The sequence below is a fragment of the Sylvia atricapilla genome, chromosome 7 (assembly GCF_009819655.1).
Source record: "Sylvia atricapilla isolate bSylAtr1 chromosome 7, bSylAtr1.pri, whole genome shotgun sequence".
In the NCBI taxonomy this organism is placed as follows: domain Eukaryota; kingdom Metazoa; phylum Chordata; class Aves; order Passeriformes; family Sylviidae; genus Sylvia; species Sylvia atricapilla.
Window position 1 is genome coordinate 35,044,446 of NC_089146.1, and position 26,618 is coordinate 35,071,063.

Genomic DNA, 26,618 nt, shown 5'->3' on the forward strand with positions numbered 1-26,618 from the left:
AATACAAATACATACATCTGCCACAGAAGCATAAGGGGTTTCTAAATAAAATGTTGTCAGCCACTCGCTGAGTGCTAAAGTGGTGTTAAGCTGCAGAAAACAGTATTTCCTTTGGCATTTCAGACAGTTTCGAACCAATGTTTGAAACTCAAAACCAGTGCCAAGCCTAAACACATCTGGTTGATCCCAGGCCACAAATAGCACAGGAATGCCTTCAACACCTTCCAGAACTGCCATACTGAAAGCTTAATTCCAAAATAGAGCTGACAAAAAATACTTGTCAGCATGATGCCACACGACAAAACTCAGCAAAGCATGATGCAACCGTGAGATATCCAGACATAACATATGGTGCAAAGATTGGAATTAGTGAAGACCGATCACCAAACTTAGATTGCAGAAGGCAAAAAATAAAATCAAACATTAGTACCTTCAGCCAGATTTTATTTTTTCAAAAAATTTTGGAAATGTCGAATTATAATCTAAGTGCCATTCAGCTGAGTGGTGCAACCATGCAAGCTGATACGGTGCCAACTGGTCATTATTTTATACTTCGTGCCATTTTTCATGGATATTAAAATCCTGGTATTTGGTGCCTGAAATGTGGATCCCTGCTTTGCATGTCCTATTGCTAGAGCAGATCATTAGGAACTTATTAGTGAACTGGCCTCATTCCTTGAGCGTATTTATCATACTTAGCTCATGCAGCATGTGACCAGAACAGGAATAAACTTCACACCAGAGCCCTTCCAGCCTGTCAGTTGTGAAAGTGTGATGTTTCTTTAATTTTAAAGAAGCAAAAGCAAGGAGAGGATGAGTATGGTGGACTGCCAGCCAAGAGCAAAGGGCTAGGAAACACCAGCATGGAAGGAAATCCAGCAGGAAAAAATATAAATGCTTTCAGAATGATCTCAGCTTCCAAGAAAACTCAGGCTGCTTCTTTATGAACCTGATCTGATTTTTTTTTTCCCTGGGACAGGAGAGCACAGAAAGTCAGGCTTAGAAAAACTCCACTTTCATAGTGAAGTTGTTAAGAATGAATACCAAGGACTATGCTAATTTTTTTTTTCTATCCAGTCACAGCTACCTTCAAGTCCCACTGTGAAAGTTCACATTTAATAAGGTGTGATTAACGAATCCTCAAGGAAGCCAAAATTGTGTTATGAAATGAAGGGGAGATCTGGCAGCAAGGAAAATACAGGAGAAACCACAGCTAAAGTAACCCAAGTCACAGGGAAACTAGTAGATGCCTGGAAATTAGGGCTCAGATTGCATTTCTTTGTAAGAGAGTTTCCTAGGTTTGCAGACATACAAGGTTTCTTTTTTTCCTTTATTTCTCTTTATAGTAAAATTGAAAATTAAAACTTGATATATTGAATTCTAGCAGTATTATTCATGTGAACTGTTTCCTAAATCTACATTTCTGCCAATTTAACCTGTTGGTAAAAAGTCAAACTCAAAGAAAACTCTGGGCTTTGAGCTATAAATGTATTTTGGCTTTGAACCTCCAGCCTTGACCTAGGGGTGCACCAAATCCAGAGCTGGAGTCAGATACCTGCGATTCAGGGCACAAGTTTAGCCATGAAGGGGAAATCCCAGAGTCTTAGCTCAGGAGATTTAAGCACCATCAAGTCACTTACTCAAATTAGCTTAAAATCCCAAAGCACTCTCAGCCTAAGCGCTCTCAAACCGCAGCAGTGCCAGTGGAAAACCCTCACGGGTGAGCTGGGAGCTTTCCCAGCACTACCAACACCCCGTGGGATGAACCTCTGCCCTGACCCAGCTGTCCTGCTGATCACCCTCAGACCAACACACCGGTGTCCTCTCGCTAACACTTCAATAATTGCTAATTCTGTTTCTTTTCTGCTCCTTGCAGACTTTCTGTTTTCCCTCAGCACCTTTTTGGTGTCCTCCTCACTGAACTCCCCATGTTATCTCAGTCCCTTCCTCTGGCTTACTTTTCCCTAACATCAACGAGCCCAACCCTTGTCTTGTTCCACTTCTCCACCATCACTTCTCCATTTCCTCGAATTCCCTGATTTTTTTTAAGGCACATTACATCTGATGCCCACTACACCCTTCTCTGTCCCATCCTGAGAAACATTTGAGGTCAAATTGGACAGGGCCCTGAGCAACCTGGTCTAGCTGAAGGTTTCCCTGGTCATTGCAGGGTCTAGATGGTTTTTAATGATCTCTTCCAACCCAAACCATTCTATCTATGATTCCCACCCCACAGTTGTGCTCCATCCAGCTCCCAAAACTGGATTTCTTTCCTCAAACAGAAGTCAACCACCTCCAGTGCTCTACCCAGACTTGCCTCCACCCACCCTTCCAAAGACTGGGTGATGTGCTTGTCCCTCAGTCTTTGCCTGCTTTGCTCATCCATCCCTTGCATGTGGCATTCATTCCACACACAGATGTATCCTGGCAGGGAATCATCCATATTTTATGAATTAATTTAGAAATGAATAGATTAAAATACTTCATATTTTCATATTAATTTATGTTAGTACTAAAAAGGCAATGCTAGAGCTATTTAGTCTACCACATCCATATCAAGGCCTCAGTTTTGATCTAAGGGAACCTGACAGCTTGGGCAAAGTTCTTTGTTCAGACACCACACAACATACCTTAGCAGTGCTCAGTGTGCAGCTGTTACAACACTAATTGAAATATGTTTTTAAATGTATCAGGTTTCCGAACATTTGCAGAATTATTTTCTTCCCCTCATGTGCAAAACCCAGTGTTTCAGCCATTTAAAATGAGTGTTTAATCCCTACAATGTGTTAGTAGGTCATAAAATAAAACTGGACTAAAGTATTTTACACTGGGGATGGGGCTAAGTCTGCAATTGTAGGTGGATGAGGAGGACCTAAAGCTTTAGAAAACCATAGGATTCCCAGCTGGTTTGGGTTGGAAGGGAGATTAAAGCTCATCTCATTTCATGGGCAGGGACACCTTCCACTAGACCAGGTTGCTCCAAGCCCCATCCAACCTGGCAGAGCCTCACCACTCTCACAGTGAAGACTTTCTTCTTAACATCTAATGATATCTCCCTAATATCTAAAATCCTAGAATCTAAACCTCCTCTTGTTCATTTTGAAGCCATCACCTTGTCCCTAGAGCATTGTCATGCAGTGTCACAACACTCATAACATCATTGGAGTAGAGACAAGTCAAAAGGAAGCAGATTTGTCATGCCACCCCACAGGTTGTATCCAATCCCATTCAGGATCCCCTGTGTCATCCATGGGGGATGGAGCTCAGAGACATGGACCCAAGGAAAGTCACAGAAAAGCTCATGAAACACTTGTGCTTCTTCAGATGGGTGAATGATGCAGATGCCACATTTTGCAACAAAATTAAATGATGAATCTCTCTCAAATATCTAGAGGAAATGTTTGGGGCTTTTTTTTTTTCATTGAAAAACACAGGTTCTCATGGGGGCTCATATTTAATCTACAGAGGGGAAATTGTAACTAATCTGTTTGCAAAGTCTATAAAATTGTGTTTCTGTTAAAACAAGACAACAACAAAAAAATCTCTGATAGTGAGTATCTCTCAATCTTCCTGGGCTAAAAGTCTTTGACTGAAAAGCTGTGCATTTCCCTTTTGCAGTGGTATAAAAGTCACAAGACATCAGATCACAAGCTGTCACTGGTCCTAGACTAAATATCACCCATCCTTTGCCTAAGGCAAGTGGGTCTCTTTTCCATGGGAGGGGGCCAAACAGAAATCCCACTCTTTGGAGGGAAGAAGGAACATTTTTGTGACAGTTTGTTGTTTTTTTTTTTTTTTTTTTTTTTTTTTAGACCCAGTTCTTTTGAAGCTGCTCGGGGGTTTGGATGTTAGATGTAGTCCCAATGGAGATGGATTAGTGGCCAGAGCATAGCAAAGCGGTCAAAGGTGCAAGATAAATGCAATTTATATATAATTGCCCAAGCTGCACCTGTTCCATTTTCAACAGGAGGCCTAGTCTGCAGACACAAACATAGAATATATCCTTTTTTTTTTCTTTATTTGAGTGTAAAATGGGGAATTCTAAACTTGTATCAGAGTAAAGAAAGAATAACCTTTAAATAGCATGTAAATTTTTTATGAATCAAGCTCTAAATAAAGAAAACTCCCAAGCTGGGAATTCAAAATACTAGCCAGAGAGAGCTGATTTGCTACCAGGCTCAAGAACAATATTTAGTTTACAGAATCAATCTGGAAATAAACTAGTGCTTGCATCAGCATGAAAGCTACAAAAATAAAAAAGAGGTCTTAATAAAATATACAGTGGAAAAGGAAAGGATAAAAGCCCTAGCACAGCTATGAGGCCCTCAACAGCCCGCAAAAGTAATAAAATAGAATATGATGTAATATAGAACAACAATGAAAGGATTTTAAATTTCTAGGTAGGATTCTGAAAAACTGTTTCCAGCTTTTGTTGCGGAGCAGGCACTCAGAGAGTTCCCCTGTGAGGCTCCAACAAAGCTGGTGTGTGGCAGACGGGCGTTGACGAGGGCAGAACAAACATTAACCTTCACCTTACTCCTCCATCACTGGACCAGGAGCCAGGATACTTCTGTATTTCTAGATGCTCCATTCTGTTTGCTCTCCTGCTCACTCACCTACTCCTGGTTTCCCTCCTTATCAGCAGCACAGAGAATTTTTTTGCTCTCCAAAGCATTGACACTTTGCCATGAATGCAACCACCTTCTTCACCTTTCATAAGGAAAGTGTCTTGAACCTTGTGCTAAGCAGCTTGGAAAAATCTGAGATTAGACACAACCCATATTGGCTCAACTAATTCCAGCCTGTCCAAATTAGGATGAGTCCATAAGACTCCACAGGAAAATCATGTGAGCGCTGAATGCCTGTTTTACCTGCCATGCTCTGCATCCTAATTACAGGGCTGCATCCCCTGGCTTTAGGGAAATAGCTTAAATGAGCTTTTTGTGAAGCTCATATTCTAAGAAGGACACATAACTTCTCTCAAAATTCAATGGCATCCCAAAATTAAATTGTCAGAATTTGGTTGTGCAACAAATGGTGGCCTCTATACTAAATTTCAGATGAGCCAGAACCAATGCAATTCACTCATTGCAGTAACACAGTAAATTTTCCTTCTCCCCATGAAGCTGAAAGCTATTACAGAATACCACCAATACTGCACAAATTAACAGCTAAGGATTGTGAAATTTGTGGCCCTTTTTTCTACAGTGGTCCAGCTGTGGCAGGCATGGTGTACAGAGGTAATCAAAGAGCTCTTTGTCTGCAGCCAGCCACATGGTCCCACTGAAAGTTCTTGGGCTGACAAAAAGAACTGGCCAAATCCCATTCTTCTTGCCCTGGCACAGAAACTCAGCTCCACTGCAACACCTAAATACTCCTGTTTTCTCCTTCACAACACTTGATTAACAATAAATGATGATTCAGACAGCTTATATAGTTTACCTGTCAATGTTTTGCTTCAAATAATTCCTCTACAATAAATTTTTAGAGGCCTCTGTCTGACTTTTAGCCCTTGTTCTATCACTGGCTGCAATAGGTACATGGGCCTTGGGAAGGAGTGACAAATAAAAATCTAATTGCCCCAAAGTTCTAAAAAACACATATATTCTTACACAGAAAACAGGAGATTGTTATAAACAACATCCATTATTTTGTGCTTCTCCAGGAAAGACAGGAAGCGTTACAATTCCTCCTAAAATATGTTTTTAATGAAGCTACAACAGGTCATGATCAGCTGCTCAGAAAACAGCAATGCCCTCAGAAAAAGGTCCTTTTTCCTCTTTTTTAGGTTTCAAAAAGTTGGTTGAAAAACCTGGGCCTGCTCTTACAGTGACCCCAAAGGCAGAAGTGAGTGTTACTTTCAATTCGGTTCCTTCCACTGAACACAGACTGCAGCTTCACACCTATGCTATTAATGCAATTACGAGCTCTGCCTGAAACTATCAACTTAATTTGAAATTCACTTAAGATGCACCTGAGCCATTAGCCAGGCTGGCAGTGCAGTGTGCCTCCCCTGAAGGCTGTGCATGAGGTATTGGGGCTGGCCCAGCCAAGCCCGACAGAGCTCCCAACCCTCAAACACTGGTGTGATGCACTGAGGGTCCATAAAAGCAAATACATCCCTGACAATAGTACTTCCCACTTTATCCAGTGAGCTCCACAGCAGGATATCATGAATTAATATTTACAGCACCCCAGAGAGGTGGGCTGGTATCGTTTCCCTGTGTTTCAAAGATGGGCGAAGGTGAGAGAAAGCTGAAGCAATTTGCTGCAATTCACAGAGGAAGTCTGTGGTGAAGCAGGGGAGAGTGCAGCGCTCTCACTGCCTGTGCCTCTGCCACAAGACCATCCTTCCTGTCCCTAAATGCCAGGCTCCAGCCTGATGATGTGCTGTAGTTCTAGCGTATTAAATCTGACACCCTATACATGTTCTGGATCATAAGGCTGAGCCCCATAAAACTGATGGACATGAAGTTGAGAAGCCAAAAGGGACAGAGGAAAGAAGCAGGAGAATAGTCCCTCCATTGCAGCTGTGTGGCATTCTCTAGGCAGTAGGTTCCCATGCTACTTCAAGACCATAACATATTTTTGCTATTATGAATGCAGTTTATTTTGCAAATCAAGGTGATTGCACACATTTCAGCTTGTCAAATTTTCAGCCTTTCAACCATATGTCTGTCGACCTTATGGACTACCAACTTTATGGGATTCAACCATATGTCCAGATCCTGATATATATGAAGGCCAGTTCTAACATAAGAGCTTTACAGTAGTAGTGTAGTAAACCATAATGTTTGCAGATGGCTGTAATAAATAATTCAGGAGAGGAAAGGTGCAGGGACGTAAAGCCTTCAAAGCTTCTTCTACTGAATAAACAATTTGATCTGAATAATGTAGTGGGAAGCACATTCTGCCAATGAAGTGGCTGATCCAGTCCAAAATGTTGCTTTTAATTTTCTTTCCTAATCCCACATGTATTTTAACTTCCTTTTGTATTTTCCTTTGTGGGATTAGCTTAAAATTTGGAAGAAAACTATAAGAAGGAATAATAACAAAGTAAAGGATTTTGTTTTAAAGACACAGTCCACTTCTGAATTGTAAATTTTTCATCTGTGAAAAGGCAAAGGGTTATGTGGGGCCTGGAAGATGTATTAATATAGAGGTATAATGTTTTTACCCTCACGTGGTGAGATTGAAGGATGATGTGACTTGCTTCATTTCCTGAAGCAGGACTCAGCTTTCAAAGTTAAGGCAAGTTTCCTCCTGAGTAAACTTTTTCTGACTCTAGGAAGTTGGAGTTTGGTTTATGTCCTGCTGCACATAATTCAGATGATAATTCACATTCCCTTTGTCCAACATAACTTGATATCTCTATTATTTGGGAAGCTCCGGTCTCATTTTCCCCTAAATGAAACATGCTGAGCCAATGTGTGGCCCTCAGAGAGCTCTGTCCTGGCTGACAGTGGGGAAGGGAGCACTGTTTGTAAGGGGAGCCACAGCCAGCATAGGTGTGATGGAAGGTCTTTTTCAAACCAAAGTATTTTTTAAGCTGACAGTGTGTGGTGAGCTTTGGCAAGCTTCCTTGAACTAGACAAAAATCACTTCCTACTCAGGAAAGAAGGGAACCTTCCCTGGGCATTAGCTGGGAAGCGAAAAAGTGAACTGCAACCTGCTTGTGCTGCTGGTGTGCAAATCACAGCAAGAGGAAACCCTAGAGCTGTTGACTTTCAGATAACTTGGCCAGAGCCAGCTCTCAAGCTGCTAACATCAGTGGCAGTTTTCCTATTGGATCAAATGGAGCAGGGTCAGATAATGTCTAAGAAACAAAAAATACACTGTCATTCTTCCTTCCCATGCCAGACTTTTCATTGACCAAGTTGCAGTTGTTTCTGAGTTCTAGGGCCTGTCTCATTTCAAGAGGGCTTGGCCTGGGAGATGACAATTGCCACAGCACCTACCAACATCCACCCCATCATACCCAACTGTCCTTCACCAAGCGACAACCAAAAGAAAAAACAAAACAAACTCAAAAACCCCAAACCAACCAACCAAACAAAAAGTCAGAACAGAGCAAAAGGATTTTTTGAATCAGCACCCGCACAAATGTACTCATGAAAGAATTGTGGAGAAACAGAGCACAGCCCTCAACTCTGCCCCCGGCGTGCACAGCTGCCCTACCTGTGTGCTCGTATTTGTGTCGCAGCAGGGAACTGCTCTTCTGGAATGTCTTGTCACATAAGTCACACGCGTACATGCCACTTTCTGTCTTCTTGATCTTCTTTCGGGACAGACAGGAGTCGGAGTCCGTCATGTCATCGAGGCCGGACATGTAGTCTGGGGTTCCATCAGCAATTCTCCCTGTGAGGGAACCACTCATCAGCAACTGCTGCTCCCACCCACCCATCCTGCCCACCAACTGTCCCAGGGAAGTTAAAATAACGCCTCAGTGATCTGTCTCAGCTTGGGAATATGAATAATGAAACTACAGCTGATGGAAAGTACAGAAATAATGAGGAGCCTTCTACTTCTATGCCTCAAACCAACTTTCTGTCTGTGAGCACTCTGCAATAATGTGGTTTGCACAAACCAACAGTATTTACCATATCAGCACTAAATGCTTCCAAGAAAGTGTGAAGGGAACAGCAAAAGGTATTGCATTATTTTACAGAGGTAAATACAAGCAACAGCTAAGGGGTCATTCCTCTTCAAAATTCCAAAACTTGGATGTATTCTGTTTCTGAGAAAGGTTTTAATTGAATTTTACTTTAGGTACAAATGTTATTATTATGCAATCCATTTAAATGTAGTCTCCGACTAAAGGCCTCAAGCTATATTTTTATATTTAATTTTTGTAATTTGAAATAGGGAATATTAATAACACTTTTTATTCAATGTTCTATCTATGTTAAAACAGCTTCAGCATAAGCAATAATGAATGTGGATCAGTAAAATTATTAACTTTCTTGCTATCTTATTTTGTCTCGATCCAAAGAGAGTGCAACTTGCATGTAACATAATTTTCCATTTGCTGATCACAGAGTTCGTTTTCTTAGACTATGGTTTGCACTAATTAATATAGAGAAGATTAAATAGGCTTTAATACATTTACAAAGAGGGCAGATGTACTGTAAATTGGAATAGTGGAACAGCTGTTATGGAGGTGCAGTGCTATTTATGCTCCTATTGTGCAAAGGGGGATTACAGTCCGTAATGTAAAACCATACCTGATTTTCACATTTGAAACTATAAAACATTTACTAGTCAGTAAAATTACTAATGAATAGGTAATAGGACATGGGGGAACAGGCACAAATGTAAGAAAAAATTATTAATCTATAATCAGTTAATCTCATTTAACTAAACTCTGTACATTTTATCTGAATACACCCAGCAAAAGGCTATTAAAGTACGAAACTTCTGTGGAGCTGCTCTTCACTGAAGGCATGCAAGGGACAAATCCTTTGCTACACCTGCGTTGACTCTGGAACAACCTGAGGGAAGAATTACGGGTTGTACCTGGGCAATGAAAAGGGCTGATCCAGATTACATGTCCAGGGAAAGACTTTGTCTGCATTAAGGGCCCGGCTGCTACCTTCTTCAAATAATTTCATTAATCTCTGTGTTTTTTCAAAGCTGTTCCAGATGACTGGCAGGATTAGAGGACTAGGGTCTGGGAAGAGCAGTAGGTGCCCAAAGGAAGGGGCTATGGGTCAGTGTTTCTTATCCCCCAGACATTCGTGAGAAGAGAGGGACAACTTTCCCATGAATGGTAGGTGAAACAATCCCCCAAAACATATAGAGAAGAAAGCTCTGAAGGCTCTCAATGGATAGAGTGTCTATGAGGCTGTATGGACATCCTGCTTAGAGGAATACAACTTTGTGTCTGAGTGTAGAGGTGACTCCAAAGGGGGTCCTCCCACTACACCTCTTCTCTGTGGTGAAATGTGCTTATGCCCTGAAGAGATAAATTTCCCTACAAAGTTTCCTTTTTATTTTTTCTCTAGGATACATTTCTATAGATTTTTTTTTTTATTATGCTATACAAATCTAATGAGAAATGGCTGAACTCTTAACAGAACAAAGGTCATTATGGTAGTTCAAAGTAATTGGTACTGCTTCTGAATCCATGTAGAGGTACTCTTAACTGTAGTTTCGTTTCTTACTCCACCACATCTTTCCAAGTTCAGACTAAATAAACTACTCCGCTAATTTGTTGGAAATGTGATTATAGCTTCGGGCTTTTTTCTTCTCTAAGAGAACGTATCGCAAATTACTAAACTCTAGCCTTCCAAAGGAGAAAACAGTTGAAACCATTTACCTGAAATCCTTGTTTCCGCTGGTACTTTCTCCTTTGCTGCATATCGGCAAAAGTAGCTGCTCCAGTTGGGTAGGTATAGGCCATATGTGGTAGGAAGCTCATCTGATCTAGTCCTGGGTATGGTCGCAGCCCAGGAATACTGGTCTGGACTGGTGGCATAAAAGTGGCTGGGGGAAATGCGCTCTGTGGTGGAAGTGTTGTGTATAAAGGTTGGCACTAAATGGGTTCATACCAAATACTGGGTTAGTGCTTTTATCCAGATTATTTGAATTAGAAAACTCCTTCTTGATAAAAGTCAAGTTCAGCGGCTCATCTGAGTTTTCAGATGATGAAGAAACACTGTTGTGTTCTAAATTTACACTATTAGATTTTGTTTTGTTCTTTGTGGCTATAATACTTTTGGGTTCCTTCATTTGTTTTGGTAAAGACAAGTCAATGGCTCAGCCTGAAGCTCCTCAGAAGAGAAACTGTTTGGAGTGTAAGAACTACTGTGGGAGTTTTTAGAAGATGTGGAAGAAAGATTTAAAGGAGAAGGAGTATTGCTCCTAGAGTGGTCCAATTTATCAACTGGCTTAATATTGGTAAAATGAGGAGGTTTTGTTAGCCTGAGAGGAGTATCACAATTAGTAACACTGTTATGGAGTTCAGCTATAGATGGTGAAGTTATAGAGTCCACAGGCTTTATTGGAGATCTGGCTGACAAAGAGTCTTTAGTGGGAGTGTTGTTGGTGGCAGCCAGCGCCACCTTGGCACTGGCCCTTTCAGTGATGGTGACCTGGAGCTTGAATACTGGTAGACTTTCTTTGTTCAAACCATTCCTTCACGAATTCCTGAGGAAGGCCAACAGCAATGGAAATTTTCAGTAGTTCATCAGAGTTGGGTTCCATATTCATAGCATAATATGCTTAAGTACAGACATGTGGTCCTTGTATGGGTTGATGGGGCTAGTCATTCCTTTCTCAGAAAGTACTGATGACAGCAAGAGGGTTTGCTTATCAAACACTCCAGGTTTGTTGGGAACCATGTTCTCGTGAGGCTGAAGGACTGCCTTGATTTCTTCATTCATTTTACACAGGTAACGCTCATGCTGATGCAACGGAATGGGACCAGGAAAGCTTTCTTTACAGAACTGGCATGAAAATGGAGTGGACACGTTGTGGTTCTCTATCATCTTGTCTTCAGTTACCAGGTCTATTAGGGTTCGCAGCTTCTCTTTTTTAATGTTATTGAGCTGCCTCCTTGAGTCTGTGGTCAAGCTCTGGAGGCAAGCTTTGGCTTCATTGACTTTCTCTAACGTGTAGTCCAATAATACTTTTAGTGGCACCATTATGACTTACTACTGGAAGACCCACGGGGGGAATATTGGGGGAGGTAACTCCTTGTTCCTCGGCTTGAGAGCATGAGTCCTTCATATGGTAAACCTTCAACTTGGAGATCTCTTCAGCCTTGCAGTCCATTTCTGCCTGGAAACCGTGTTGTCCACAATCTGTAGGACCTTCTGCACCTCGCTTAAATTGCTGCCTACCGCAGGAAACCCGAGCAACGGTGCTTCCATCCCTACTCCTAAGTGCTGCATTGGACTTTGAGCAGACGCATGAACTCCTAAGGGGCTGGTTGCTCCAAGTCCACCATTCATAAAGGACTAGTTGCACTAAACCCATGTGAGGCCATAAGAACCTTGTACTCATTGAAATCTAGTGGTTCTGTTTTAATTTTCAGTAGGCCTGTTTGCTCAGACATACTAAGTGGTTTGCCATTCTCCAGCTTGTTTCTCAGCTGTGTGATGGCTGAATTAGTAGGAGAGGAAGATACAGAATTAGGAGAAGAACCCGTCTTGATATTGTTTCTCATTCTGCCATTTACAGAGATTAAACCAATACACTTCTTGCTGCTGATGTGCGAACTGTAGGAGCCAGAATGGGAGAAACGTTTCTTGCAGTTTGGACCTCATATGGTTTTCACCTAAAATGATAATTAAAACAAATGTTAATTATCATTCTTGCTGCTATAAGTGCAAGACATTGCATTTGGTATGGAACGGATAGCCTGTGTATGTAGTGATTAGTAGTGAGGGAAATATTAATTCTATGAACATGGCCACACACCAACACTGCTTTACCCTCCTCTTTCTACAGGTTTTGAGGTAAGTTTGGACCCAGGGTCTCCAGGTGGCACAGCCATCAAAGTGTGAGGTTGGCTCCAGACTGAGCAGGGCAAGTCACAGGTAAGCACCCTGTGGGGAAGGGAGTCAAATCATATCAAGACTGTTCAAAGTTGATTTGTTTTTTTTGTTGTTTTTTTCTCCCCCAGAACAGAATTTTCACCGGGTATGAACACCAGTATGAGAAACAGAGTCCTGATGTCAGAACCTCCACGTCAGTTTGTGCCTGGGCTGAGCCTGGTGACATTTTATGTGCTGAATTCTGCATCAAGTAGGAGAGCCAAAATGCCCAAGTCATTCAATCTGAGAGGCTTGGCAGGTTTCTTGTTATCTGAGGAATATGAGTTGTGTTTCACTCGGGGGACTTTTTATTTTGGAAAATATAATGGACTCTTCAGGTTCCTGCTGCACAGCAATGAATGAATGCTTCTGAACCCCAACTGCCAAACAATCTATATTATTTGCAAGAAGCTTTACTATTTCCAAATCTTTTAGCGAGGACCGTGGTATTAACAGCATGATAAATGAGGATGACTCAGATATCACTTATGAATACCTTGGTAGCTCCAAGAAGCCAGAAGCAGAACTGTGTAAATTTTAAGCAGTCTTTAAAACTCAGCTAATTAAACAAAATGCAAATGAGCACACCAGCACCTCCGCTACTCACCACTGTGAATTCGCAGGTGTTCCTCAGATGGTGTTTATATTTGAAGGCCTTGCCACACTCAGTGCATTTGAACTTGCGATTGCCTGCTCCTTGGGTCAGCATTTGGTGCTGGGAGGAAAAGAAGAAAAAAAAAAGAGATACCAACATGAATTTTATGCAAGAGAAACCATGAATTTCAAGCTTAAAAAACAAAAATTAAATTAATGTGAGTCTGAATTCGTCAAGCGACCAAAAGGTCTGCATGTACATTTATTTGTCTCATCAGTGTTGCAATAAAATCAAAATGTTGGCAGTAAACCGAAACAATGAGAAAGTACTTTCACATGAGCATTCGATATTTGCTTTAGAATTATTTCCTAAGTCTCTCATCAGAATGTGTTGCTTTAAGGTATCTTACGATGAGAGAAACAGTTTTATAAGAAGATTTGTGGCTCTTAATATTCCTAGCAGATTCTGAACATGTGGGACTCAGCTTGTTTAAAAATTCTGTTTACTGCATGTGGAGGAAAGAGAGAAACACTGTCGTTAGTGGCATTTCGTGTAAGATTTAATTCATTATCAAGCAGGAGAGACTGTGTCTTCAGCATAAGCTGCTGCTGGAAATGTTTTTTAAAATCACAGAGCAGCAGGAAAGACTTGAACTACCTTTCGTGCCATGTTTTCCCCCAGTGCTCTTCTGAGGGCCGAGGGAAAGTTGAAAGTTAAAAGCAGTGTAAAGATATAATCAAAGGCAGCTGACCTTTTTGCAACAAGCAAGGGAAGCCCCATGACTTTGAATTTGGAGAGGAAAAAAATAATTAATTAAAACTAATTATTATCTTGATAATCATGCAGCCAACCACTCTGGATGCTCAAGGTAGGAGGTCAGCCTTATGCAGGCAACCACAACACAAAAGCCTTTTGCAGGAGCAAGGAGGGGGGGAAAAGGGCGAAAAAAAAAAAAAAAAGAAAAGAAGGGGAAAAAAAAAAAAAAGGCAGCGCCGAAACGGTATGACAACTGCGAGGGTGTGCTGCCTCTTCCCACATTCCTGGCGAGACAGATGGTGTTACATGGGACACAGGGAGGTTTGTTCAAACAGCAGCAACCTTCAAAGATCAAGCAGAGCCCAGCCCGCCGCGCGCCTTGAGGGACCCGCGCTCATATGTTGCTGAGTTGCATAAACAAACAGCAACAGCTGTTTTGTCTCCCCCCATCGCCCTCTGAGGACTACTATAAACTTTAGTTGTGCCACTGTTAATATGATACAATCATTTAATTTACTAATTGTAAATGCCACGAGCAAATGAGGGGACTTTTCAACACCAAAGCTACCATTCATAATGCGCCAGTACCAGCGCGCTCATCGCATGTGAAATTTCAGGCAGTTACGTTGGATAAATATCCAGGCGGGTTTTGTTCCCTCCCCTGGTGTTTTTAATGATACGAGGCAAAAGGAAGATCCTACGGTGGATCAGTTAGGAAAAATATACTGGGAAAATGTGTTTGTCTACTGGAAAAGCCATGAGAAGGAAAGAATAGGAGAAAGCACTCTGGAGTCATTTATATTGATTTAAGATCAAGCAAAAGATACAGTTCTCTTAAAAATGCTAATTGCAAAAATTGCATGATTAGGAAGATGTGTGTTTGCCTAACTGAATTTACCTTCTGCTGAGAAAAACCTACCAAGAGAAATCCAATTGATTGTGTTTTTCAGGTTTTTAAGAAAAATAAATACAGCATAAAGCCTCTATAATTTGACACAGTGCACACATCTATTTATTCAACTTTTAACCATGCCATTCGAGTTTCCATTACAGCCCTCCTTAAGATGGGTTTTTAGAAGTAATTCTCCAGCTAGGAGCAGTTTTTCTTCTGGTGTGTAAAGAATTTTGTGGTGCAGGTCTATCGCCAGCCATCTAGGAGCACTAGGGAAGATCAGTCACCTGTTTGAGACACCAGCATTTCCTTAAATGTGGCACTGATATAATATTACATGTGCCCCATCGAGGAAAAAAACGGCTTTGATTTATTGCAGATACACTGCCGGGCTATACAAATGAGAGCAATGCCCAATTCTAGTGGCACAATCACAAATGATAGCCTATATGTACTCTCGGAAGAGTTCTTCTCAAAATTGTAATTACGTCTAACAAACGATTATACAAAATACGCATAATTTCATGTGATTGAAAAGGTTACTCAAAAAGTAATGAAAAAATATTAGCGGATCTTTTAGTATGTCTTGGAGCTCCTATTTGCAACACTGCAAAGTAAAACTAGGTGAAAAATGGAATTAAAATTGCTGAGATGTTAATAATGTATAATTAAAATGCTACGTTTCATTCACTTTTTGAGGAACATAAAAACGAAACTAAAGTCAAGTTAAAGTGCAAATAAAATTTCTAAATTAGAATTACACACTCATTCGATCGTGAACATAAGACTATTAAATCATATTAGAAGAGACCATCAAAAATCATTTAGACCTCAATTAAAGCTATTACCATTAAAAGATCTGCATCTTCAAAATGCCATGAAAAATTAATATGATTGCCAATCAAAGCAATATCGTTTCTCTAAGGGTTATTACAGAAAGAAATCACTTAAAACCAGCCCCCCACCTGATCTGTCCCTGGCTTGTGTGTCACCATATGCCGCTCGAGCTGGGTGCGGTAGGCAAACGTGTAGTTACAGAGAGGGCACGAGAAGTTCTCCTCGTTCTTCTCGTGGCGGTACTTGATGTGCTCCTTGAGGGACGTCAGGCGCTTGTAGCCCCGGTCGCAGTAGGGGCAGGTCAGCAGTTGGGCGAAGGCATCTGGAGTTCCAGGTGGCAGGTCTGCGCCCCGGGACGGGGTGGAGAAGGAGGGGGGAGGAAAGAGAGGCAGGCCAAAAGGTCAGCAAATCAATGGCAGCTCATGGGCTGATTGCCCGGGATGGTATGAGAGGAATCGCCGCAATCTGCTGCTCGGGAGGGAGGGACGGCGCTTCCAAACGGGCGGCGGGAGGCACCGGCACCCGCACGCGCCCACGGGAGAGTCGCAGGGCCCGCTCCAGACCCCGCTGGGAAATTAATTGTGGGCATCACTCCTCCCGCAGGCCTGGCTGGCTGGAAAACTAAGAAATACTTTTCCTGATCAATTGGCAATTTGCATTCCAGCCCCAGCTCATTACGTTACTTATGCCATTGACCGAATCCTTCCTACCAACTCTTCTCCAATTATTTATCAAGGCATTGGAGAGCAATAGGCCGGCTGCTCTGTCTTTGGTTGCATTAAAACTCTATTAAAAACTTCCCAAACTCCCAAGTAGAGCAGCAGCCTTTCTCCTGTTTAAATTCAGCTCTTCAGTTCACCCACCAAATAATACAATGTGCTGACTAAAAAATCACAATACACTGAAATTACAGCCCCAATCTTTGCTCATGAAATTCCATGCTGCTGCAGCTGTTCTTCAATTTTTAAGGTAACACCCAGGCATGTAGTGCATTTATAATTGCAACAGCTGCACGAGGTCAGGATACTGGCTAAAAATGAATTACAGCCTCACCATTTTCTTCTTGCCCATTGGCCTCTGGAGTGCCAAGGCGAGACAGTTCCTCAGGGGCTTCAGGGTAAATAATGGCTGTGTCGCTGCGCTGCAGGTACTCTGCTATGCTGACTGCATGCCCATCTCCTTCCTCCAGTTTCCTTTTGGCAAAATAATCCTCGAAGTCCGACGTGCAATTTGCGTTCTTCACTAAAATAAGAGAGGTGGAAAAGACAGGGTGGTTGAGTGCACCGTCGCAGAGAGCAGGGGTCAGTCAGCAATGTTACAGGTTGGGCAGATGTACTGGAGCTACAAGGCTGGGGCTGCAGCTGGATCCTTGCTCTCATCGGCCCTGCTCCAGCTCCCAATAAAATTAATGTAGGCTTTCCAACAGTGTGGAGGAAGTAAGGGTGGGCAGTTAAATTAACAAGAACACGAGGCTCTACAGGGCAGCAGGAGAAGTTTATGAGGCTTGGGTAATGCAGGTAATCTTTCATTGCTGGAACCTGAACAGCCTTCACGGGGCTCCTGGGGTTCCCACAGCTTTTGGCATGAGCACAGCTCAACCTACAAGACTGAGCTCAGCCATCCCTGGATCCCACAGATCCCAAGACAGTGCCCGTGTGGGAGAAGGCACTGCAGGTAGTAAAAGACTGAATTTTTCTGAGACAGGTCCTGCCTCAGGCTGCTCTTTGTCAGGCACAAGGAGAAAACTGCTCACATCTCCCACTTTTTCTTTCCTCCCTTAAAAATTAACTTATAATGAGAGAATGGGTTGTTCTAAAAACTTACTGCTTCGTGATTTCTGCAATAGAGCCACATGGTTTAGACCATAACAGGGTCACCAAGCCCAAAACTACTTTGACAATCCATACACGAGTTTTACTTCATTTCTTTAACTGTAACCTCAATTTTTTATTACCCATGCAATGTCCATGAAACATAATACATGCTCAGCCACAAAGCATCCTGTTACAAAAAATGTGCTTTCTCCTCCAAGTATGAACACTGCTAACAGGAAAGACCTCAAAACTCTGAGATGTTATAGACAAATATAATGTAATTATACTAGAAAGAAGAAAAAAGGCAATTATTATTTTCTTCCTCTAAATTATGTTTGTTTGTTTATTAACAAATCTTGAAAGGCACAGTTGGTGGCAGGGAACTAAAGATACTTGGTTTTAACTGTCCATAAATGATAAGAACAGCTTATGATTGATTAAATCTTAATGTATTTCTGCTGAGGTGAAATAAGAAAATGAGTAAACACCATGAACCATTCTGGAGTTCATGTAAAAGTAAAACACTGAACAGCACAATTCTGGTGTCAGAGATGCCAGGGAGCAACATGGAGTAAACACACGGAAATCAAGGGAGTTATGGTTTGTAACCACTGGAATGAGAGACTAACTAGCTCCTTGGTATTCAGAAACCAGGAAATGCTTTGCCTCAGTTTCCTATGAAAATGCAAGGCAGTGATGCAGACAGTGAAAATGAGACATGACCTCTGACTGGGGCACAACTGGGAGCCTGCATTGCCTGATTTGAAGCTCTGATCTCGGCGTCATCGATAAAAGTAGATATCCGTCTCTGTAAACCTCATCCCTTTAGCCGATAAATCAAATCCTCTGGCTGAGACAAATATGCCCTATTTTTCATATGAACTGAGCAGCTTCTCAACCATTCTGCAGTATTTTAGTGACAGTGACCAAATGGCACAGGGCATGGGACCCTGGTTTTGGAAGGAAAACTTCTGTTCCTATCACAGTGGTTTTGTAGGGAATGGCTACACCACCACAGAGTTCCTCTTGGTCCTACTGCAGCTCCAGTTACCATTTGTTATTAGCATAAGAAACTATTCTCCTCTTTCAACCCCAAAATAAGCAGCTTCTAGAGAAGGGGAGAGTGAGTGTGGAGAAGATGGAGTACTTTACCTCCATTTTGTTGTGGGAGAGAAATATGACAAAATGGTGGTTACTGAGCACAACTTAGCACAAGCATTGTAGTAGGTATAGAACTTCTTGTTTTTATCAGAAAAAAAAAAAAAAAAAAGCTGAGGATTTACTTTTTATGCTGTAAATCGAACTTTTCATTCCTCTGTTATGCCTACATCTTCCAAGTGTTACAAGATTATCTACCCTCTGGCTTAAAACTACCCAAGCTTCACTCCTTCTCTTGTCTTAGCAATAGATCCAAGGAAAACAAGTTTATTCTTGCCAAATCTAGGCCATGAGCCAATAAGTGCTACCTGTGAAGCAAGGAGAGAGCGCTTTTCTCCAGAGAGGAGAAATGGAATGGCTGCATTAGATGGTTCCATGTGTCCTTTTCCTGCTCCAGGTAAACTAGGAGTACTTCGAGTTTGCAACTGCATTTATAGGATTAGCATTCAAGCTACCAAGCAAGGCCTGAGTTAATATTAGGAGCTCCCATCCCCAAATCAAACCCAAATGTGGTTCTTTCTTCATGCCCCCAAGTCTATGCGGAGGCTGATCCAACAGGCTGTGGAGGACTGCTGTGATATTACAGGCCTTGGCTTCCTAATTCTCAGGATTATTAGCTTCTATGTCTGTGCATGCAATCCAGGCTAAAGCAAATGTTTATGTCTACATTATAAACCCCTAAAAACAAGGGGATTTAGTGTAAAAGCTGATAGATCCTTCACTGAAACAATACAACCAGTGCTGCAACGCTGCAGATTAACACAAATAGTGAAAGGTGTCCATGTGGGTCTAGTTTCTCACCAGCAACATTACTGACAATTCAGACATGGCTGGAAGCTCACCCAGAGGTACTAAAAACCCATCTGACAACCATTAGGTTTCTCTCTCGACTTTGGGTGGAAGACTTGCTTTCCCCCCTCCATGCCCTGATTTATTTTCCATGTACAAAGCCATGTTCCCAGACTCCTTGTGGGCTCACACTGCACACACACTGCCACCCCTCCTGAGAGGCAAGAATTTCAGCGAGATCTATGGTGGGTGACCTCACCAAATTGGTCTTTTTTTTTTTTTTTTTTTAGTTAATTGGAGCCTGGAGAGCAGAAATATTTTCAGCTCCAAAAGCTGATGTGGCTGTGTCACATAAAAATAAAACACATCAAGGAAAGCTATCTTTGGAGGCATTTAGGACCTTTCAAGATAAAGTGGGAGAGAGGTCCAAGGAGCTTGGGAGACCAGTTATTTTGTGGGAACTCGTCCTGCAAGATGGTGATAGCTGCCCTTAATCGCAAACAAAGCTAATAAACCACAGCCTTCATTAGCCAGGAAGTGAGAGGCCCCCATTGGTACACACAGATTACAGCCTGAAAACGGCCTGTCCTCCAACCTGCCAAGTTTTGGTTCTGTTTGCCTCCTCCTGAAAGTTTTTCTTTCCTTTCTTTAAATTATGTTCAGATATCTTTACTTGAATTTTGTCAGATGTTACTAATCGAAACCAGGGAATTTTTTCTGTACAGTTACAGGGATTTTGTTAATGTATTCTCTGCAAGCATCCCAGTGGCAATAACCATAAAAGGTAGAATAAAATAAGCAATAAGAATTTCTTCATTCACATTTTAAGAACCTCTTTTGCTAAACATCACTTTTTCAAGTCCCTGTTGCAGATATCCTCAGAAATATTTATGAATTCATTTAGCAGGACCAAAATCCTAATGGTCCCTTCTGCTTTTTCACTATGAAGCCTCCATGGCTCATTATAAAAATGTATCTGATTAATATATGGATAACAAGATTCCTCTTTAAGTACCACTAAGAAGTGGCCACTCTGACAATAACAGAATAATTTAATAATTTCTTTTAGTTGTCTTTCTCTACTAATGACATTTTTGCAGAGAATTTGATGCTAAAAGTGTGCCACAGATACTGCATGCACCTACACAAACTTTCTGTTTGGATATATGTTTTCATTGGGTCAAGTCTCAGCATCACCTCATCTACCTTATTGAACATCAGTATAAGATACCCCTATAACCTCCAGGGAAAAATTGAGGCCAAACACCCCAAGCCTATAGCGAGGCTGAAAAAGAAAACTTTTAACAGTTCCCAGACTATCCAGAAAGGATCTCTAACAGCTCAGGGACTGATTTCTTCCCTTTCCTTGTCAAATAATGATTGAGATACCTCACTGGGCACGAAGGGAGCTTTTACTCCTAATACAGGAAACTACAGGTTCTCATAGTCACCTGGCATCTCCCACTCAAGGTGAAAAGATTGGCATAAGCATTCAGTTGATCAGAGTATTCATTATGCACAAGTAATCTGACATTGCACTTTAGAGTCTATAGAGATTGCAGCAACTAAAGAAACCTGTTCTACCCAACAGGTAGAAGGCATTAGCCACCACTGAAAGAGGCTCTGAGCATCTCAGTGACAAAAAGACTTGAATTAAACACTGTCAGAGCAACTTGTGATGGTTATTTGAACAAGCCTCCCATTGTAGCCAGAGTAAGAAGCAGCCTGGGACTTGCACAGGACATTTAGGGAAGGAATTGATAGGAGCACACAGAGAAAGCTCTAATTTTAAATGCAGACCACCTAAATGCAAAGCACTCCTTGAGCCATGAGTTTGCAGTGCCTCAAGCTGGGTAGGGGTAACCCTTATTTCTTCCACGGAAAACTGGTTCCAATAGAGGTAGGACACCCACGGGCCCTTAAGGGTTAGCAGAGGGGCTGTGCCAGGGCCTGAGGGCACCCCCAGAGAGATTTTGTGAGGCCAGTGATGAGCTGGAAGACAAGGACATGAGATACTGAAAGGGGGGACTAAGAGGACATGAAGTCTTCCCCTTCAAGCAGACCACACTGCAAGCATGAAAGAGTCAAGAGTCAATGGTAAGGAAAATATGCACAAAGGAAGTCACATGGACTGATAGAGGACCTCAAAGGCTCTGGTAATGGTAATTCAGATAACTATCAAGCCTTGTTTCTGAATCAGATGTCTTTAAAAATCCTGTTCTCCTGTTCTCAAGTGCTAAGCACAATTTGTCACTTTATTGCTGTCTCTTGGAAATAAAATAAGCTTTTGAGATACATATGTAGCCAGTTCTGCACAGCAACATCATTAAGTACATACGTAATGATGAACTGTGCCTCGGTGCCACCCTCCTTTCATGCATAATAAATCTAATGGATGAAGAAAGCAGTGACACGGTTTTATTTTCCTATTATTTTCCCCCTGAAGAATGATAAAGTAAATTTCTTGTGTTGCTTAATAAGAGCACTGGGGTTTTATGTGGGTGTTACCAACATTAGGAAAGTGTGAGTAATAAAATCCTTGTGAGACTTTGGTGCCACCTTTTACAGTAATATTTGTGGAGAGTATTACCTATGAACTAGATTTCAAAATGGAATGCATAGAAATGTACTTATACTAGAAAACTCTTCCTTTTCGCTGTGTAAATCTATCTGCAACATCTCAAATTGTGACAAAATGCAGAAGAAACACTGGGTGATGTATGGCATTCAGCTGTGCTGAGGATAGAGTGGAGCCTTTGGAAAGACGTGGTAAACCCCTGAATTCATTTGGATTAGAAAATAGCAACAGAAACCTTTTGCTGATTTGCTCTGCTACAGAAAAAGAGAGATGGCTCAGAGGTGATGCCTGCTAAATATCTCTGTCAATATTCTTGTGCCACCAAATGTATCAATTTCTAAGAAGAGGGGAAAGAAAGAGATGCGAAAAGTGGAAAACAAAAATATTAGCCGAAAACATTATAATCTCATAAATATGCATTTAAAGTGTGTGTGTATGGATCTGTGTAAGGGGTTTATGTGTGTCTTGCTGAAAAGATGTTTTCAGTCTCTGAAGCAGCTCACTCTGTGCACCACCCAAACCTGGGGCTGCCAAGGAGGGTGCATCCTCACTATCAAGCTCTTTGAACAGTCTCTCTCATTAAAAGGCTACTACTGTATCTTGGCCCAGCTACTTTAGACTATCCAAGGTTCACCCTGCCTGGGAAAACATCTCCTCACACTGCAGAGAACTATTATCTCCCAAGTATGCAGCTACAAGGATTTGGAGCTGAAATGTTGTGGGACACAGGAGGGGTAGCAAGGACTCTTCACCGCATAAATTGGTCACTGCACTCTCGTGATCAAGTTGGGAGGGGGAAGGAAATTAAAAACCCGGAGAATTCTGTCAGTATTTTCCAAATTTTTAACTGAAAACAAGAAATAGATTGTTTTGTCACTGTCACTCTTCATGCACAGCCAGCTCTACGTGATCCCAAAGAAAAGTGATGCTCACTCCATGCAAGGCCTTACCTGTACCATTGTTTCCAGTGGTCTGAATTGTGGCTTCAGGCCCCATAGTGTCATAATCTTCCTTCATTTCTTCTGTGAAATAAAGCATGCACACTTTTAGCACTGGCACGGTGGGGAAGGGCTCACAAAGCTGGGGACACTGCACTGCCGGGGAAGATCCCGCCCGGGGAAGGAGAGAAAAGGGCTCTTGTGGACCTCTACACAATGGCTTTGTTCTGGGAAGTGAATGAGTTCAGCAGTGCTGGAGGGACCAGAACTTATTTACTTTAAACATGACAGCAAGAAACAGAACTGTTTGTTCACAGTAAACGAAGGGCTTTTCCCAATATCAAATCTAATACGCAGTCGGGTGAGAAAAGGGATTATTTTTTTTGTTCTTTTTTTTTTTTTCTTACTTATTTAAAAGAAATCATTAGCAGACACTGTGAGATCTATACCTGGAAGAAAATGCAAATGCAGAAGGAAGAACTTCTTGTATCTCCCTCTCTATCTATCACCACACAGATCTGAGCTGTCACCGTCATTTTAATCTTGTTTGAGGCACAGCAAGTATTAATATTGAGTGGTGCAAAAATGTGACAAATCTTCAACTGGGGGCAGTTCTCCTCTGCACCTACTGCTTGTTTGCATCTTCTGTGCACTGACAAAGTCTGTCTTTATGGCCATAAATTGCGTTAATTCACATGCAAATGAGCATGATACGTGTAAAATTACTTATTATGTTTTTTATGGATCAGTTTACTTTCCATGAATCTAGGGGTTCAGAGTGAATAAAAATAGCTTTTGGAAGAGTCTCCATAACTGGAGAGAACACTTATTTTCCTGGATGTTTCAGCCTGCCTGGCACTGCCTGTCAAACTTGGTTTCTTGCTGCTAATTTGTTAGTTCATGTGCAACAGGTATTCACACATGCAGCCTGGATAGGATTTAACCTTCCAAAGGGTTTTCACAGGAAAAAAAAAAATTATACAGAGTGTTTCTTTCTCGCCTTTTCAACTTCTAAATGCCAGCCTTTCTCTATCTGAAGACATGCACAAACACACAACCTCTCCCTTTTCTTTTTTTTTTTTTTTTTTAAGTGAGAGAATTTAGTATTGAGATTTAAGTGAAAAAAAAAAATCTCCTTTAATCATTCACTGAGATGGAATTACAAGAAACAGAATGGCACAAGGCACCCAGAAGCGGTTCAACAATGAGCAAATGAATTAAAAAAGAGGAAAGAATTTCCCAGAAACAAACACCAGTCGATGGTGATTCAGGAAGATGGATGCTGCTCAGCCAATCAAGTGATAGACTGGCAAGAAGATCAAAGCATGCTATTAAATGTTATTGATACATGAAGCATTAAAATTCTTATTACTCTTCTTTTATTTCTTTTTTCTTTTTCTTTTTCTTCTTTTTTTTTCTTGTGAGAAAGATTTTGATGAGGACAGAGACTGGCCCAGTATTAATCCATTTCCATGACAATGATTTGACTGAAGATAGGGGAATAATATAAACAGAGCACATTCTCAGTTCATTCCTAAATTTGTAATCTTGTAGTATTCTTCAGATGTCACACTCTACAAGTAATTAGTTGGTAGAATAACAGGTTCTAATTGTATCATTCTAATCAAAACTAAAGCACAGAATGACTTAATTCAGATCTTTACAACTAGCATACAATGCTGTGGTATAAATATACATGTTTATGGCTTTGAAGCTTAAAAAAAGAAAAAAATTAATGAAAGCTCTTAAGCTAAAATATGCAGGTACAAACAGATGCTAAATTTACAAAAGCTTAGAATATGCAGACCAGATGAAAAATATTTGTTTAAACTGTACAGCAGACAAGCCAGCCTTGATTCTTTTCCCAGATCTGGCATTCTGCCTCTCTAAGGATCATTTTCACGGGGTTATCTTGCGTCCAAAACATTTAGGAGTTCAATATGTATTAATAAAACGTTGTCAATTATGATAATTGATCTGCTGAGCCAGTCTCACATCTGATATTTTTTGCAGCCTCCCAGAAATTTTAATCAAGGTACAGTGTTTTGAGAAGTTCAGCCTTCAATATAAATATAGCCATTGTGATTTTCTTCCTTGATCATCTCATGTGATTTCTGGTAGTAAGGAGTCACAAGTATCAGAAGTTTTCCATCTGAGGGCACGTCTACCCAGTCAGCAAGGGGAAAACAGTTAACAGCTTCTTTTTTTTTTTTTTTTTTTTTTTTTTTTTTTTTTTTTTTTTTTTTTTTTTTTTTTTTTTTTTTTTTTTTTTTTTTTTTTTTTTTTTTTTTTTTTTTTTTTTTTTTGTTTTGTTTTTTTTTTTTTTTTTTTTTTGCATAAGTGTTAAGTTCAAGATTTTTTTTTTGCTGCACTTCCTTCCTCATTGCCATTTTCTTCTGTGGTAAAGAGAAGTTACAGTGTCTAGTTGCTTCCCAAAAATTTTCAAGGCTCACGAGGCTCTGCTCTGCTTCTCGCTTTGTGCAGGTCACCGGGGTACACGCTGCAATTTTTTCATGTACATTTTAATTCTCATTTAGCTGACTCCTGCACAATTTAACCTCTAGCATTGCGACACTCAAACATGACTTTTCTTTACCTAAACCGCCCTCTTCCTAAAATCTGTGACCCTGCACTTTCTGTCTTTCTGGGGAAAAAAAAAACAACCCACAAACAAAAAAACCCAACATATATTCACAGCGTTTTCTTCCTCTCAGCATTAATTTGTAAAAATAAACTCTGAATATCCGGGCTGCTGCTGTAAATCCAGAGCAAAGCTCTGGGTGTTGGAGCCAGATAAAAGCAGGACAGTGCCCTGCGTGTGTAGATGAGGCAGAGGATCCACAAACACGCGCTCAGCATTTATTTAATCTGAATGGATCCTAAGTGGGGGCTTTGCTGGTTTATTTTTTGAGAGCACCTCGCTATTTGGAGCACATCTGACCAAATGTAATGTGTCTGTCTAAAACCACATACTGTATTTATTTTGAAAACACTTGTAAAAGTTGCATTTTCCAGCCCCCTTGGGATAAAGGTTTGTAAAAATAAAGAGCACTTTCTTCCTTCGGATGAAGAATCCTTGAATAAGCAGAAAGAGGCCAAGATGCAGGTGATTTATTTAAGTCTGTGTCAATGATATGATGTCATGGTTCCAGCACACTGTTCCACCCCATTGTGGGACGAAAGAATGTCAAGGACAATTCCAAACACAAAACTTTGATTGTGCTGGAACCGGAAAGGCACAGTAAGAACTCCACTGCACTCTTCAGTTCAAAACCTGCATCCTGCAGACAAACTACAGAAAGCAGTGGAGAAAGAGCAAGGAGAGGGGGCTTATCTCAGAGTAAGCTATGTGCTGAGTACTGGGGTAGACAGTCAGGCACCAGGGATAAAACACCACTGATAAAACAGCACCCGAATTAGAATTATTGTCTATATTGTTGTTTTGAACAATAAATAAGAAAAATATTTATCAGAAGAAAAATGTGTTATCTAAGAGTCAGGATAAACAATGAGTAGCTTTTTAAGACCATCTCTTTTTCATTAGACATCAAGGCACCACATCAGAGCACTTTTGAACAATAAAAAAAAACACACAATAAATCATAACCAATCATTAGAACTAGACAGGTAATAGCAGAGTAACTTTCTTGGACTGTCTAACTAGAAGAGCTAAATAGGATTAGGATTTACATTTATTTAATTATTGTAAGACTAGGCTGGTT

The 26,618-nt window shown here is 41.0% G+C and overlaps 1 protein-coding gene across 1 annotated transcript in view; it reads right to left on the minus strand.

Moving 5' to 3' along the window:
* The window catches only part of ZEB2 (zinc finger E-box binding homeobox 2), a 114,173-nt gene that overhangs the window by 2,907 nt on the left and 84,648 nt on the right, over window positions 1–26,618 (minus strand). The window contains 15 exon segments of the mRNA XM_066323355.1: window positions 8,179–8,358; window positions 10,312–10,530; window positions 10,533–10,754; window positions 10,757–11,075; window positions 11,078–11,115; window positions 11,118–11,222; window positions 11,225–11,621; window positions 11,623–11,777; window positions 11,780–11,956; window positions 11,959–12,264; window positions 13,147–13,170; window positions 13,173–13,254; window positions 15,748–15,962; window positions 16,673–16,861; window positions 22,909–22,980. Coding sequence (XP_066179452.1) covers window positions 8,179–8,358; window positions 10,312–10,530; window positions 10,533–10,754; window positions 10,757–11,075; window positions 11,078–11,115; window positions 11,118–11,222; window positions 11,225–11,621; window positions 11,623–11,777; window positions 11,780–11,956; window positions 11,959–12,264; window positions 13,147–13,170; window positions 13,173–13,254; window positions 15,748–15,962; window positions 16,673–16,861; window positions 22,909–22,980 — 2,700 coding nt within the window.